The sequence below is a fragment of the Strongylocentrotus purpuratus genome, unplaced genomic scaffold, assembly GCF_000002235.5.
Source record: "Strongylocentrotus purpuratus isolate Spur 01 unplaced genomic scaffold, Spur_5.0 spur5_scaffold_3, whole genome shotgun sequence".
Lineage (NCBI taxonomy): Eukaryota > Metazoa > Echinodermata > Echinoidea > Camarodonta > Strongylocentrotidae > Strongylocentrotus > Strongylocentrotus purpuratus.
In genome coordinates, this window is record NW_022145609.1 from 23,880,146 (window position 1) to 23,896,749 (window position 16,604).

Here is a 16,604-nt window from a genome sequence, read left to right on the forward strand (position 1 = left end):
AAGTACACGATAACAAATTGTTTACTATAATTGAGATTATCTATAATTCGATGCTTTAAATACTTCATGACAGAATGTAGCAGCGGTCAAATGCAATGTTCTAGTGGACTGTGTATCAGCGAATCGGCAAGGTGTGACGGAAATAACGACTGTCTCGATTTCTCAGATGAGGAATACTGTCGTAAGTTTTGATTTAACGTTTACATTCGCTTCTCAATTAATTCCTATCGTTATACATGTAGTTACATAACATTTACATTTCCTTAAATTGAATTGTACACCTATCTATGAACTTCTATGTTATATCTATATATTGAGGGAGTTTTACACTTCTTGATTTTTACTTTAGAGATAGGTTTTTTTCTTCCCTGAGTTTTTGTTTACCAGTTCCCCCAAAACATTAAGCCTTTCATGACCTTCAGCGGTTGAATTATTTTGATGTCTCTTTTTGTTGTTGCTGTTAATGTGTCTATATGTTGTCTGCGTTCATGATTTCTCTGACATGTTATCGCTGTTTTTCATCCTTCTTTGATCTATTTTCTCCTACCCAGCGTACTGCGAACAAGTTCAATTTGATAAATGTAGACAGAACCTGGCCTACAGTGTGACGTTTTTCCCGAATGGGAACGCAGAGACAGCGGACGCTGCGGCAGAAAGCTTTACAGAAATTGTAAGCATCGGAGAGTCTTTTCGATGCTTTATTTTAAAAATATTTTTCAGTTGATTCTTTATTAATGGTGGGTTATGTCGAGCTTGTTGATGATTTTCATAGATAATGCCAGGAACGATTAATTAATTAGTTTTAACTTCAGTAAAACATTGCCTTACTACGATTATTGACCTGCATATCAACCAATGAATTTGGTATTTGTTAATACGCATTAAATAATTTAGTTTTTTGTGTGAGTGATTCTTTTCGAGGGGATATGCATGGTAGTAAGGGCAATCACACAGAAGAATGTATATTTCAGAGACGTAACGACTGAAAATATGTTGAAGATCTTTTTTGATGTAATATTTATTGTGTGTCTGAAAATACATAATTTATGTTATATTTGTCGGCACAAGTGTGGTCCACCCCCACCACTTGCAAGAGCTGCTGGCTACACTGACGTTGTTGATGTACCATACACATCTACGTTGCAATTGCCTTTGACAATCCTGACGTGAAATCCTCAAAGTTTATACTTTCTAATGACCTACCATAGGAAGCTACTATATCATCGTGCCATGATCACCTGATCCCCTTCATGTGCTCCGTTTACTATCCGGAATGCACCCATGACGGCCCCACCCATCGGGTGTGCTACTCCGACTGTTTGGCAGTCACTGATGCCTGCAAGGCATCCTTTGAGCAACTCCTCGACCCTCCTTGGCCCGTCAACTGTTCCATGTTTACCGATGAACAGGAGGAAGATGGGAGCTGTTTTGGCCCTGCGGGAGGTAAAGACCATGCAGCCATATTCATGTAGATGATATCGAGTTAAGAATATGATTGGACTTAAGAAGATGCACTAAGTGTTTATATATGATAGTTCATAAAACCGAAGAAAAGATGTCAGCATGTTCTATTGAATTCATCACATGTGACAGTGGCGTGTAGCTATAAGATGGGGATGGCGGCACTGATCTTACTGCCAAGTGGGTTTTTAGAGAAAAATGAAAATCAGCATCCAAAAAGGAGGTGGATTGGAGGGTATCCAAAGGTGGTCTATCATCTTCTTCGGGCATCCTTTTCCCTCCTCTTTTCATTTTATTTTCGATTTATGCTTTGTTTTGTTTCATTTGCTTTGGGGGAGGCAAAGGGGTGCTATTCGAATTGGGTGGATGTCCCTTCCCTTCCCGTCGTTGTGCCACTGACTTGCGACTTTATCCCTCCCCCAGATATTTTCGATACCAACATATGCGGGACACGCCCTGCATACGCACCAGACCAATACAGGGTTCTTGGTGGTACCAACGCACGCCAAGGGGAATTCCCTTGGATTGGTTCACTCCGCATCGAAGGATTGGATTTTGGAGGACATTGGTGTGGGTCTACCCTGATCAACTCTCAATGGGTTCTTACCGCCGCTCACTGCGTGTAAGTATGATGCCACTATTAAATCGTTTGCTCTGTGGAAATGAAAGCAAATTGACACCTTACCTTCCCACGGATATTTACTTAGTTTAATTTATATAGAAGCGAACGTGTTTACCTCTAGAGTGCATGTACTACAACTAAACAAATTATGCACTGAGTTTTCGTCTAAATAATCATAGTCATGAAGATATATATATATAAAGTATCACTAGTAGTCAATATCTGTACACCCAATTATATATCCGTTCTTTAGAACAGATCAACCCATTGGCAATTACAATATCATGTAAAAGGCATTAAGCAACATTTTATTGAACTTTGCGCTATATGAAAAGTAATTGTATGTATGTATGAAATAAATAGAAAAAGTTAACCCAAAGCATAGCATCCCCTTGCAGGGTATAATGGCCTAATACGTCAGAACAAGTTACCTCCATTAGAATATACTATTATATTATTAGGCAAGGAAGTTAACCACATTTTCGCATAACAATTATGTATTTTCGCATAGAGTTATGACCATTCAACATTGACCTACATACTCCGAAATCGAACTTAGGCTGTATTTTCATGCATGTACCTTCATATCAAATTTCATTAAAATCCGTAAAACATTACTAAAGTTATCGAACGGAAACCCGATTCGCATATTTAATGAGCTATGAACTTTGACCTACATACTCCGAAATCGAACTTAGGTTGTGTTTTGATACCATGTACCTTCATATCAAATTTCATTAAAATCCGTCAAACATTACTAAAGTTATCGATCGGGAACCAGATTTGTTACGGAAGGACGGACGGCAGCGTTGCTATACCCCCTCCGACTATAACTACCAGATGACGGGATTTCACTTCAGTGTTGTTACAGAATTATGTTTAATTTAGAGACTTACATTTACATGACCGTATAACGTCTGATGTATCAGGAGCTAGTTAATTCCCCTGTGAGACATAGCAGATACAACGTTTGTAATATATAATGAAATCATGATGTACATGTATGAAACTACAGTTAATATATAATATATATCATGCTCAAATAAATGCAGCTCCGTTGAGATGTCCTTTTGATATACATGATTATATTTCGCCCTAGTAAAAATCACTGATTTAAATCCACTATCATTTATAGTGATTACTACGTCGATCGTGTGGTTTTTGGGAACGCACACTTGACGGATGACTCCGACAACGAGGTAGCGGTTGAGGTGGCTGATATTTTCGTCCATCCCGAGTACGACTCTTATTGGCTCTTCAACGACATCGCTCTGATACGACTTGCTGAACCAGTGACATTCAGTGACTACGTTAGACCCGCGTGTCTGTCGGAATCCTCGGACGAACTCAAGGACTATCGTCGCTGCCTCGTCGCTGGATGGGAAACTACACTGGATGGCCCACGTATGTACTGCTTTACTTATATTTGATAATAATAATAATAATTACATTAATGTATATAGCGCAGCGACTCTACTGCTCTGTAATGAAACAGTGCTACTAAACAGACAAACAATAATGAATAAACCTTTAGCCAATCAATTCTCTAGGTTATCTGATTGAAAGAAATGTGATATCCAAAAGGCCTCTTTCAAACAGGGAAGCTTTGAACATGCCCTTCAGTAGTTCTTCTTCACGTAGATCTGTAAACTTATAACCAATATGATTTCATCCACCTAACTTGATACCCTTATTCACCTAATTATTATTAATTAATGTATTTATTGGATGGTTTAAAAATTAAAAATCATGCTAAATAGCAGTGCTGAATCCATTATACCTTTCTATAGCTCTTTAAATGGTTTCAAACGTTTGATGATAATTTGACTTGAAATTCGTTTGCTTACAGAAGATGTAAACGATGATTTACTTTAATATTTCGCAGCGTTGACGCCAAGCTTGAAAAAAGCAGTGGTGAACCTTCTTGACCAAGACTGGTGCAATTCTGAACTTTTCTACAACGGGTCTCTGACAGAAGAAGATATATGTGCTGAATATGCGCCAGGTGGAATTGATACTTGTCAGGTAACTGCTATCTATGGCGTAGCCTGAGTTTAGCCATGTGTGCGGGGGGGGGGGGGACATGTGTCATGGGGGCGGGTATCGGACACAATATGAGGTTTGAATTAAAGCGAATACTACTACTACTTCTACTACTACTAATACTACTACTACTACTACTACTACTACTACTACTACTGCTACTATTTACACTTCTACTACTACTACTAAAAATGAATATAATGACAAATCTAGATTTATACATGGATAGTGCTTAAGACAAAATACCGTGTCTAAGCGCTTTAAAAATATTATTATCCCGGACACCGGATTCATTCATACGCAAAATGTGCGGCATCTCCACTCTTTGGGGAGTGTGACTTCCAAAACACCTCGACACCATCGACGACAGAACTTGACAAACCATGAAGATACCGTGCAAACAATGCAGGTTCAATCTGCAATTTAATGTAAACATATAAACATTTGTTTAGTCATATGTCGCCATTATTCATGAAATAATATATTTCTAGATGTAATAAACTCTACCTCAGTGAAACACAATACTGCAACCCTAGTTCACTTGTTTGTATTAATTTCTATTGTTATTTGCTTAAACCAAGATAAATTGTCATAATACTCTGTGGGTCTTTCCACACTTGTTACAATTAAACAAACCATTAAATTCCTTCATCTTATATGAACTGAATAGATTGTGATTAATGTAGAAGTCTACAGGCCTATACCTTCATAATCACAACCTTGACATAACAAATCAAATCATGCACTGCACCAATGTTTCTAGTGCTGCATGGTAGTAATTTTGTCTCCCTTTTGTAGAGAGCATGCACACTTATAATTATCCAACTGAGCTACAAAACTCCATAATATGCCTCTTATAATTTCATATCATTCATCTTTACTTTGATAGCTAAACAATACCTAAACGTAAATGCCCACATACGCCTGATTCATTATCAAAGTGCATTACACGTACTGACAAGTACATTACATAATACATGCACACAAACCCGTGCACTTTCACATACACGTGTACTCTCGGCCTTTCATTTATAAGGCATCACAAATGTCACTTAAAGATACATTAATGCTTTAAATTCAAGATAACATGCATAGTTTACTCACATCATTGGGCTTGTATCGAAATTAGACAAATATCAATGGCATCTCCGGTTAACATAACATTTCCAAAACAGGGAAATTAGCAGCACGCCTAACAGCGCCTCCAAGCGGCCAAATCAATACTAGCTTCTTATTTATCGGTAGTGACGTCACAGTCTTGCCTAAATCTAACCAAAAGGGCTTTCTACACACGACAGGGAGTATTCCTACCACAGGGTCACCGTTAGGGCATAACGAAATAACTATCACACAGGCTTCGTGCACCTACAGTGTCCAAATTCAATCCTGGGTATGGAGTGGCAGATGTAGATTAATGCCTTGTCAAAGGACATCAGTGCCGTGCCGGAGTCAAACCCATGACCTTTGAATTTCCAGTATAGCGGTTAAACCTCTCTACTACGACAGCATGGAAGGAGATAAGGGCATAGGATTGAGTCATTACCTTTTACTTTAACCCAAGTTGCTTTTCTGCTCTCCCATCATATTTTATTTTCATTAGACCGATTATTTGGGCTGTACTCCCGTTTCCCTCATAACTGTGACACTGACTGCAGTGGTATTTTGTTTTACTCAGTTATTTTCAATTTTATATCCTTTTTGTCTTTGTTTCAGAATTTGGACACACTGACTTACACACCCCTTTAATATATATCAAACTGCCATGTTCCGAATACATGTACTTTTTCGAAAGATACACATGTGTGTGGTCCTATGTGCAGGCCCGTAGCCAGAGTTTGATTTTTTTTTTGATTTTTTTTTTTTTTTTTTTTTTTTTTGGGGGGGGGGGGGCACATACATGTAATCGATCGAGGTAAAAAAGGGGTCTAAAAAAGTTCAACCGATCTTGGAATTTTTTGGGGGGCACGTGCCCCCCGTGCCCCCCCCCCCCCCCCCCCCGTGGCTATGTGCCTGCCTATGTAGGATATTTGTTTAGTTTGCAAGTCATCCAATTCAATTTTATTATCTCGTGTTTATTATTACAAAAATTAGGGAGACAGCGGTGAGCCTTTGACCTGTGAAGGTGATGATGGTCGATGGCATCTGGTCGGATCAAGAAGCTTTGAAGGAGGATGCGCAAGACTACGCTTGCCCAGCGTCTACACCCGAATCTCACAGTTCCAGTCATTTATTACAGCTGTAGTTTCAGGAGGTGAGTACACCTGTGCAGGAGAATCATGATCGGAAGACTTTCAACAACAACAACAACAACATAAAAAACAATAGACGGCAATTTTAAAAGCCTTTGTTCACCACCTACTGAAATGTGCTTGCATTACAATGGCGTATTACAAAATACAATGATTTTCTACATGCCATTGAAATTGATGAGGAGTTGATTCTTCGAAATATTTTGGAATTTTATGGAGAGGACTTCGGCTAAAGGTTAAACCAATGAATGTATTTGCGACTGGCAAATCATAGCTTTCTGAAGCCTTCTGGTTCCCATCATTGTATTTGATCAACTGGCCCCTTTGACCGTGTATAATGATCATAATAATAATAATAATGTATCTATATAGCGCATTTTCCATATACATGTTCAAATGCGCTTTACAGTTATATTGTTAACTGAGATTGAGACAATTTTTGAAGGTATTGACAGATTGGTGGTTACGAAGAGATCGGTAGGTTATTCCACAGTTTGGGAGCAGCATCTGTGTAGTGAAGTGGCCCTCTGGCCAGCACATCAACCTGCCCTTCGATAGGAGTCCGAATTCTTCCGATTATAAGTTCACAGTAGTCAAACTTCAAGGTTAAATTTTCCGTCTTGAAATTGTGGTCTCAAAAATATGTTTTGGCGTTATTCATTGGATTAAACAAACAAAAATCGTAAGTATTCTGGTTACATTTATATTTCTTTCAGCAATAACACCGGGTGTTACTGAAATCACCCTTGAGCGTGCCGTCCCAGTGAACATCACTTCTCCAAATTACCCTTCCGACTACAACATCGGCGATAACATCGTCTGGAAGGTATCAGCCCCTGTCAACCACAGCGTCAGGCTGGACATCGTCGACTTCGCTACCCAATTGAACTTCGACATCTTGTTTGTGGGCGATGGACTGACGCCACTGAGTTACACAGAGCTTGCGAGGCTCACGGGCTATGGGTTAAGGTCAACTGTGACGTCACATGGCCGCCATATGTGGCTCAAATTCACCAGTAATTTCGGAATTATTGACGTTGGATTCATGGCAACACTGAACGCTGTGGATCCGAGAGGTAATAAGATTCGTCTTTGTACCATGGTGAAATTCTAGGGATTTAGGAATCTTCAGAATGATCAGATGATTTAAAATTATTTCACAACAAACATACAATTTCTTAATATATTTTCGTATGTCTTTTTTTGTAGAAAAAAAACATGCCAGTATTTCAGCCTCATTTAGTGTTATAATGTTTTTGTTGTAACAGATGACAATCCTCTAATCTTGGTGAACGAGTCTACGGTCCAACAGCTCCGCTCACCAGACTTCCCTCTTGATGCAAGCGACAGCGTGCACGAGATTTGGCGGGTAATGGCTCCTCGGGATCACAGCGTGAGGGCGCGTTTTGACTTCTTTAACCTCACCGACGGTTCTTCGCTTACCGTGGGCTACGGCTCGAGTCCTTTAATGACCACAATCCTAGTGGAGTTGACTGGAAGTGAATTGCCTGAAGATATTACCTCCCCCACTCGAGAATTGTGGTTTAGATTTGTGTCGGATACTGGGGACTCCAGTAGAAGGAAACGAAGAGCGGTCGGTTCGCTTATGGAAAGTGGATTCTTGGTGAATCTAACAGCAGAAAGGACTGAAGGTGAGATATGTATCTTTTTCTAACTTTAAAACATTAATAAACTTAATCATTAATCTATAAAAACGAACATGGAAAACTCTTTTAACCTCGAAATACGTTGAAATAGTTTTAAAAAGGAAGTTTTCTGACGAAAAAAGCACGACAGTTAATTGATTAACAAATAAGATAAACAACTAAAACATAATTGATCTTTATCACTTCATGAAAGTTATGAAATCCACGAGGTATTTTGCAAATTTGTGGCTTTTCTCCACCAAATCACCAAAAACTAATGACAATATTATAGCCATCTTGAGGTGAAAGAATATCAATATTTTCAATACTTTCACTAATTGAACAATGCTCCTTTCCAGATATCAACGAGTGCCTGAGTAACCCTTGTCAGAATGGAGGCACATGTTCAGACATCCATGGAGGTTTCCAGTGCTTCTGTCCCGAAGGCTTCAAAGGAGATTACTGTCAAACAGGTATGTCTCCACCCTCATACTTACAATATTAGTTTTCCTTTCTTGTAAATCGTGTATCACATAATGATAGAACCTCTCTATGCGCTCTTAAGGGATACTCTTTGGATAGTTTTACCCCTTCTTTAGCTCCGGAAAATATAGGCGCTCGGTGCATTCAAGGAATAAATCCTACCAGGTATCCACTTCCTACACAGTGACCTTGGTCGAATGTAGATAAATGTCTTGCTTAAGTACATTTGTCCAGCAATAGGCATTCGAAGCCCGTACGTTATGGTTCACAGTCCGGAAACACCAAGTACAACACAACATCTCTGCTAACCGAGCTCTCATAATTTTTACCTGAATATAAATATATGTTTATATATATAAATAATTTGCAGAAGTACCTATTTCAAAATTAAGACCAACATTTTTTGGCAAGAGCACTATACGATTTTGTGTGCGATGTGTTTGCTTACTTATGGGTGAGGGTCTTTTCAAACGGATAGCACTAAAAATATTGATAACATTTAATGCTTGAGTGAGCACTGGCTAATTTCGAAAAGCTCGTGAAAATTGGTCTGCGCAAAAATGTTTCAGTCTTGATTTTGAACATAGTTCTGTTTTCCGAGTTACACTTTCATCGTTTTGTACAGAAATGTCACACAAAGTCTCATTTTTCTCACGTTGACTGTGCAAGGATGACTAAATCACTTATTAAGTGATTACAAAATATAAAACTTACGACTCTCATTTTCAAGTCGTGGAAAGCACCGTTTTATATTTTGTACATATCTTTATTGTGACCTTGTTCTCTTCTCCAACGTTCAGGTTAGGACAAAACAAATGGACTCAATACCCTCAAGACATAGCACCACGAAGAGATAGCTAGACAAGAATATAATAATTCAGTTAGGCAGTGGTGTAGCGGGGGCCTCTGGCATTACTGGGATTTGGAGTAATTTTATTAGATGGATGAAGTATAAATTGTCGAGGCTACCTACGAGGGGGAACGAGGCAGGAGACTTTATTTACTTCTTTTCACTTTTCCTTTCCCTTTCGTTTTATGTTGTATACATCGTGCCCCTTGCATCTACTTCATTGGAGAGATTTGTTCTTCAAAGTCATGAAAAAGATATTGAATACGGGAAACGGGATACATGTGTATATTAAACCTTTCTATTTACCACATGAAAATGTGGCAGATCTCTAATTGGCTCAAAATACTGAACCATAACTTGAATGATAATATTTTGTTCACGCTGTTTGTTATAATAGACATTGAATAGAACATATCAAACTAGTTTACCCAATTCACATGAGCTACAATGATGAAACTTGGTCAGGTTTGTTTTCCCCTTCAATACTGACATTATTACAACATATTGCTTTTTCTATTACGGTAATGGGGTTTGGTCCTCTCAACAATACGTCAATATGTCAAAACATCTGGAATTGAATAGAAAATATACGAGATAATACCGAAATTTGTCTATCAAAGTCCAAATGTTTTTGTTTTTTTACATATCCCTTACAAGGTATATGTGCATTTGTATAGATGAAATAAATCAGATGAAATAATGATGTATTCCGGGGCCTACTAAACGCCCACGAACTGTTTTTGTTGTAGGTCTGCTGGTTTCCAAACACGTCAAATTCCCCTGTTCTTTTTGTTTGTTTGTATTCTCTTATATAGAAATTATATATTAAATGTTTCATATTTGTGGTGATAGAGAAATAATTATAACATATATAACAAATAATATTTCTATATGTAGTCTAACACATTCAGGCTGCACTCGTTGTTTTGTTTTTATGTTAAAGCCAGGTGATGTTTATCACTACTGGGAAAATTAGATTTGTATAACTTATTTAAAGAGAGTAATCTGAAATTAGAGTGTGGTGAATTTACACTTTCTCCTTTAACAATTTTAATGTGTATGGTTCATGGTTCATGTCCTTGACTTTGAATCGGGAGGTTGAGGGTTCGAATCTTTGCCGGATGCGTACACTGGCATTTGACTAGGCATTTGATCAATACTTGCCTCTCTCGACGTTACTATGAACATGGCACATGTATAAGGAAAACGATTACATGTCGTTTTTTTTTATTTTTTTAACGAAGGCTCATATTCACAAGTATGTCGATGTCACATGAATGTGTTATCGAGCTTTATTTTGTGTGTACAAGCTTTATTTTTTGTGTACTGGGGGCATATTTAACTCTACTCTCGATCTATTTTTCGTTATTTCTTTGATATAATCCCCTTGATCCCTTTTCTTTTTTTCTTTTTCTTTCCCATCTGTACATATACCATATATTCCTACTTGACATCTGCACTCAGAGAGCAATAACTCATTGATGTCTCGATTTGGTGTCAGCTTGGGTTTGTCCATATTAGATCACCCTCCCATGGGCGGGTTGATTTTTGCTCATATGATACATATTTTCACACATACGTTGAGTTTGTTAGCTCACCCGGTGTGATGGGGATGTGCGCATCTTCGGGTGTACTTGTTGTAGTCATCCATGCTGTGGTCGATGCATCGTTGAGTAGTTGTTCTCTGAGAGTATTTTGTAAATAGCTTTATATATTCCATATTTGTTGTTGTATTCATGAATCAGTTATCTTTGTCACATCACATGAGGGGGCCTTAACTTATATCAAGCTGTGCTTCAACCAAGGTCTCCTCGTCTTTCTTTATTATACTTTGTACTGTTATGATTATACTCTATTATATTTTTTCACATGTGTTTTTCTGGATGACAAATAAACTTGATACTTGATGCTTGATACTATGAACATGGTATATGTATAAGAAAAACGATTACATGTCGTTTTTTAAATATTTTTTAACGAAGGTTCATATTTCAGAATGCTCGTTATTCCTCAAATTCATTCCGAAGGTTCGTTTTTCCCCAAGGTTCGTTGCTCCAAAGTTTCGTAATTCAGAAAAATGAAAGAGGGCACACAATTCCGGAGGTTCATTATTATAGCCATCTTGAGGTGAAAGAATATCAATATTTTCAATACTTTCACTAATTGAACAATGCTCCTTTCCAGATATCAACGAGTGCCTGAGTAACCCTTGTCAGAATGGAGGCACATGTTCAGACATCCATGGAGGTTTCCAGTGCTTCTGTCCCGAAGGCTTCAAAGGAGATTACTGTCAAACAGGTATGTCTCCACCCTCATACTTACAATATTAGTTTTCCTTTCTTGTAAATCGTGTATCACATAATGATAGAACCTCTCTATGCGCTCTTAAGGGATACTCTTTGGATAGTTTTACCCCTTCTTTAGCTCCGGAAAATATAGGCGCTCGGTGCATTCAAGGAATAAATCCTACCAGGTATCCCCTTCCTACACAGTGACCTTGGTCGAATGTAGATAAATGTCTTGCTTAAGTACATTTGTCCAGCAATAGGCATTCGAAGCCCGTACGTTATGGTTCACAGTCCGGAAACACCAAGTACAACACAACATCTCTGCTAACCGAGCTCTCATAATTTTTACCTGAATATAAATATATGTTTATATATATAAATAATTTGCAGAAGTACCTATTTCAAAATTAAGACCAACATTTTTTGGCAAGAGCACTATACGATTTTGTGTGCGATGTGTTTGCTTACTTATGGGTGAGGGTCTTTTCAAACGGATAGCACTAAAAATATTGATAACATTTTATGCTTGAGTGAGCACTGGCTAATTTCGAAAAGCTCGTGAAAATTGGTCTGCGCAAAAATGTTTCAGTCTTGATTTTGAACAAAGTTCTGTTTTCCGAGTTACACTTTCATCGTTTTGTACAGAAATGTCACACAAAGTCTCATTTTTCTCACGTTGACTGTGCAAGGATGACTAAATCACTTAACTCATTTTCAAGTCGTGGAAAGCACCGTTTTATATTTTGTACATATCTTTATTGTGACCTTGTTCTCTTCTCCAACGTTCAGGTTAGGACAAAACAAATGGACTCGATACCCTCAAGACATAGCACCACGAAGAGATAGCTAGACAAGAATATAATAATTCAGTTAGGCAGTGGTGTAGCGGGGGCCTCTGGCATTACTGGGATTTGGAGTAATTTTATTAGATGGATGAAGTATAAATTGTCGAGGCTACCTACGAGGGGGAACGAGGCAGGAGACTTTATTTACTTCTTTTCACTTTTCCTTTCCCTTTCGTTTTGTGTTGTATACATCGTGCCCCTTGCATCTACTTCATTGGAGAGATTTGTTCTTCAAAGTCATGAAAAAGATATTGAATACGGGAAACGGGATACATGTGTATATTAAACCTCTTTATTTACCACGTGACAATGTGGCAGATCTCTAATTGGCTCAAAATACTGAACCATAACTTGAATGATAATTTTTTTTCACGCTGTTTGTTATAATAGACAATGAATAGAACATATCAAACTAGTTTACCCAATTCACATGAGCTACAATGATGAAACTTGGTCAGGTTTGTTTTCCCCTTCAATACTGACATTAGTACAACATATTGCTTTTTCTATTACGGTAATGGGGTTTGATCCTCTCAACAATCCGTCAATATGTCAAAACATCTGGAATTTAATAGAAAACATACGAGATAATACCAACATTTTCTATCAAAGTCCAAATGTTTTTTTTTTTTTTTTTTTTTACATATCCCTTACAAGGTATATGTGCATTTTTATAGATGAAATAAATCAGATGAAATAATGATATATTCCGGGGCCTACTAAACGCCCGTGTACAGGTTTGTTTTTGTAGCTCTGCTGGTTTCCAAACACGTCAAATTCCCCTTTCTTTTTTGTTTGTTTGTATTCTCTTATATAGAAATTATACTTTAAATGTTTCATATTTGTGGTGATAGAGAAATAATTATAACATATATAAAAATAATATTATTTTATGTAGTCTAATACATTCGTGCTGCACTCGTTGTTTTGTTTTTATGTTAAAGTCAGGTGAAAATTTGATTTTTATAACATATTTATAGTGAGTAATCTGAAATAAGAGTGTGGCGAATGTACACTCTCTCCTTTAACAATTTTAATGTGTATGGTTCATGGTTCAAGTCCTTAACTTTGAATCGGGAGGTTGAGGGTTCGAATCTTTGCCGGATGCGTACAATGTACCCTCTGAATAGGCATTTGATCAATACTTGCCTCTATCGACGTTACTATGAACATGGTACATGTATAAGGAAAACGATTACATTTTTTTTTTTTTAACGAAGGCTCATATTCACAAGTATGTCGATGACACATAAATGTGTTATTAAACTTTATTTTTGGTGTACTGTACCATATTTAATTCTACTCTCGATTTATTTTTCGTTATTTCTTGACTTTGACATAATCCCCTTGATCCCTTTTCTTTTTTTCTTCTTCTCATATATTCCTACTTGACCTCTGCACTCAGAGAGCAATAACTCATTAATGTCTCGATTTGGTGTCAGCTTGGGTTTGTCCATATTGGATCGCCCTCGCATGGGTGGGTTTATTTTTGCTCATATGATACATATTTTTAAACACACGGTGAGTTTGTTAGCTCACCCGGTGTGATGGGGATGTGCGCATCTTCGGGTATACTTGTTGTAGTCATCCATGCTGTGGTCGATGCATCGTTGGGTAGTTGTTCTCTGAGAGTATTTTGTAAATAGTTTTATATATTCCATATTTGTTGTTGTATTCATGAATCAGTTATCTTTGTCACATCACATGAAGGGGCAGGCGCGTACGCAGGGGGGAGGGGGGGGGGTTGTGGGTTGAACCCCTCCTTCGGTTTTTTGTATGTGTGTATTTTGGAACACACCCCCCCCCCCCCCTTTGTGATTTTGTTTTTTAAATTAAAAAAAAAAAAAAAAAAATTATGCCAATGGCTGACCTAAAAAAGGTGACCTCCCCCCCCCCCTAAACGGAACAAAATGTCAATTTTTCAAATTTCGAGACCATAAACAAAAAAGTGTCCTCTTACCCCCCCCCCCCCCCCCCCGCTTATTCAGCGGCTGGCTAAGTCGTTGCGAAATTTTCGGCCCGATTTAAAAATGTTAACCCCCCCCCCTTGAAAAAATCCTGCGTACGCTACTGTGAGGGGGCCTTAACTTATAACAAGCTGTGCTTCAACCAAGGTCTCCTCGTCTTTCTTTATTCTACTTTGTACTGTTATGATTATACTCTATTATATTTTTTCACATGTGTTTTTCTGAAAGACAAACAAACTTGATACTTGATACTTGATACTATGAACATGGTTCATGTATAAGGAAAACGATTATATGTCGTTTTTTTAATTTTTTAACGAAGGTTCATATTTCAGAATGCGCGTTATTCCTCAAATTCATTCCGAAGGTTCGTTTTTCCTAAGGTTCGTTGTTCCAAAGTTTCGTAATTCCGAAAAATGAAAGAGGGCACACGATTCTGGAAAGGTGATAGAAGTATAGAACCATATGTAATCTTTGGAATCATGAACCCTGTATATTTCATTTTCAGAATTATAAACCTTGTTTAATTTCCCAATTATGAAGCTTAGGAATTACGAACCTTCAGAAAAATGAGCCGTCGGAAAATTGCGCGCCATCTCTCCCTCTAGAAAACCATGATTCTTGTAAGTGGTTGAACTTGAGTATCCTCCATTGTGTCCTCTTTGGCAGGACATAAAATCTACATTTGCCACTCTACACCAATGGCAAGTGGGTAGTTGTTCTCTGAGAGTATTTTGTAAATAGTTTTATATATTCCATATTTGTTGTTGTATTCATGAATCAGTTATCTTTGTCACATCATATGAGGGGGCCTTAACATATTAACAAGCTGTGCTTCAACCAAGGTCTCCTCGTCTTTCTTTATTCTACATTGTACTGTTATGATTATACTCTATTATATTTTGTCACACGTGTTTTCTGAAAGACAAATAAACTTGATACTTGTTACTTGATACTTGATAAATGGGTATTACCTTGTAAAATTCTTTCATTCGAACACATAAGTATGAGCCTAAAACGGTTGCCGTAGCTAATGCCGGGATACTTTTACAAGGTAATTTTCTTAGAACTTGGAAGCGCATATAAACGGAATATTGTAATGTGATATGCGCCATATAAAACGGAATGATATCATTGATGTTATTACTACGTAATAATGTATTGTCTTTGTATTGATATTCCACATAATTATGCCTTTTCAATTGTGTTTGTTGAATACTACTTGTTTTTCTTTTCTGGGAAAAAATAAAGCAATTATAAACAGCTGATTGCGTTTTTGTCCATTGTTTCATGATTACAATATCACAATTTTTGGTATGAAATGATTTAATATATTGTACAGTTTAAATAATATTGAATGAGGCAACTTAATGGGTAAAGAAGTGGCGATATAATATTTTATGTATAATTCTTTGTGTGCTCAATTATAATATATTAGTTGGATAGGGGAAATGCAAATCGTTAAAAAGTACAGTTTACATTACAGGCGATAGGTCTCAGTTTTACCTAAATCCTTAAGGTAAGCCTCAAGACTTAAAGTAAAAAATAAAGCCAATCATCATCACCATCATCATTACCCTTATCATCATCATCATCATCATTATCATTATTATCATTGTTATTATTATTATCATTATCATCTTAATCATTATCAGCATTATCTGCATCAGCATTATTACTAAAACTATACTGCTAATACATGCGGCTGCTGTTGCTGCTACTTGCTTTTAGTGTTGTTCTTACTTCTTCTTCTTCTCCTTTTCCTCCTACTTCTTTTTCTTTCTTCTTTTTCTTCTTCTTCTTCTACTTCTATCTTTTCTTCTTCTTATTCGTCTATTTCCTCATCTTCTTCTTTATTTTTCGTCCTCTTCTTCTTCTTTTCTTCTTCATTATCTTCTTCTGAAAATCTCACTTCTGCTTCAAAGAGTCTTGTCTTTTCTTGCAAATAATTAATTTATTACATCCAATTCTCTGTTTTAAAATTGAGACATCTAATACATACATAGAGATCGACATGTATGTGAGATCTGTGAATAGATGACATCGTCTTGGACTGACTATGTAAAGATGGGTCCAATTTTCCATTTTTCATTTGATGCATAAGTTTATCTATTTTGTAACACAGCATTACAAATAAAATGTAGCTCACT

The 16,604-nt window shown here is 37.2% G+C and overlaps 2 protein-coding genes and 1 long non-coding RNA gene across 3 annotated transcripts; 2 read left to right on the forward strand and 1 right to left on the reverse strand.

Moving 5' to 3' along the window:
- Positions 1-1,250: 1,250 nt before the first annotated feature.
- LOC115928532 (transmembrane protease serine 9-like) lies at positions 1,251-4,135 on the forward strand. The gene is made up of 4 exons (XM_030995826.1): positions 1,251-1,443; positions 1,885-2,083; positions 3,219-3,487; positions 3,969-4,135. The coding sequence occupies exons 1-4, from the start codon at positions 1,251-1,253 to the stop codon at positions 4,133-4,135; spliced, it is 828 nt and encodes a 275-aa protein (XP_030851686.1).
- Positions 4,136-4,459: 324 nt separating this feature from the next.
- On the reverse strand, positions 4,460-5,417 carry LOC115928813. Its single transcript, XR_004066229.1, has 2 exons — positions 5,231-5,417; positions 4,460-4,542 (listed from the first exon to the last, which is right to left on the reverse strand). It is a non-coding gene; the product is annotated as an uncharacterized LOC115928813 (long non-coding RNA).
- Positions 5,418-6,297: 880 nt separating this feature from the next.
- LOC105446325 (tolloid-like protein 1) lies at positions 6,298-14,184 on the forward strand. Its single transcript, XM_030995827.1, has 6 exons — positions 6,298-6,377; positions 7,063-7,451; positions 7,644-8,027; positions 8,381-8,494; positions 11,539-11,652; positions 12,432-14,184. The coding sequence occupies exons 1-6, from the start codon at positions 6,298-6,300 to the stop codon at positions 12,434-12,436; spliced, it is 1,086 nt and encodes a 361-aa protein (XP_030851687.1). The 3' UTR covers positions 12,437-14,184.
- The last annotated feature ends 2,420 nt before the right edge of the window (positions 14,185-16,604 follow it).

Coding starts and splice junctions, on each gene's coding strand:
- LOC115928532 (XM_030995826.1), top strand. CDS start 1,251: ATGTGCTCCGTTTACTATCCGGAATGCACCCATGACGGCCCCACCCAT. Junction 1,444..1,884: donor CTGTTTTGGCCCTGCGGGAG/GTAAAGACCATG, acceptor TCCCTCCCCCAG/ATATTTTCGATACCAACATA. Junction 3,488..3,968: donor AACTACACTGGATGGCCCAC/GTATGTACTGCT, acceptor AATATTTCGCAG/CGTTGACGCCAAGCTTGAAA.
- LOC105446325 (XM_030995827.1), top strand. CDS start 6,298: ATGCGCAAGACTACGCTTGCCCAGCGTCTACACCCGAATCTCACAGTT. Junction 6,378..7,062: donor TACAGCTGTAGTTTCAGGAG/GTGAGTACACCT, acceptor AAAAATCGTAAG/TATTCTGGTTACATTTATAT. Junction 7,452..7,643: donor GAACGCTGTGGATCCGAGAG/GTAATAAGATTC, acceptor TTGTTGTAACAG/ATGACAATCCTCTAATCTTG.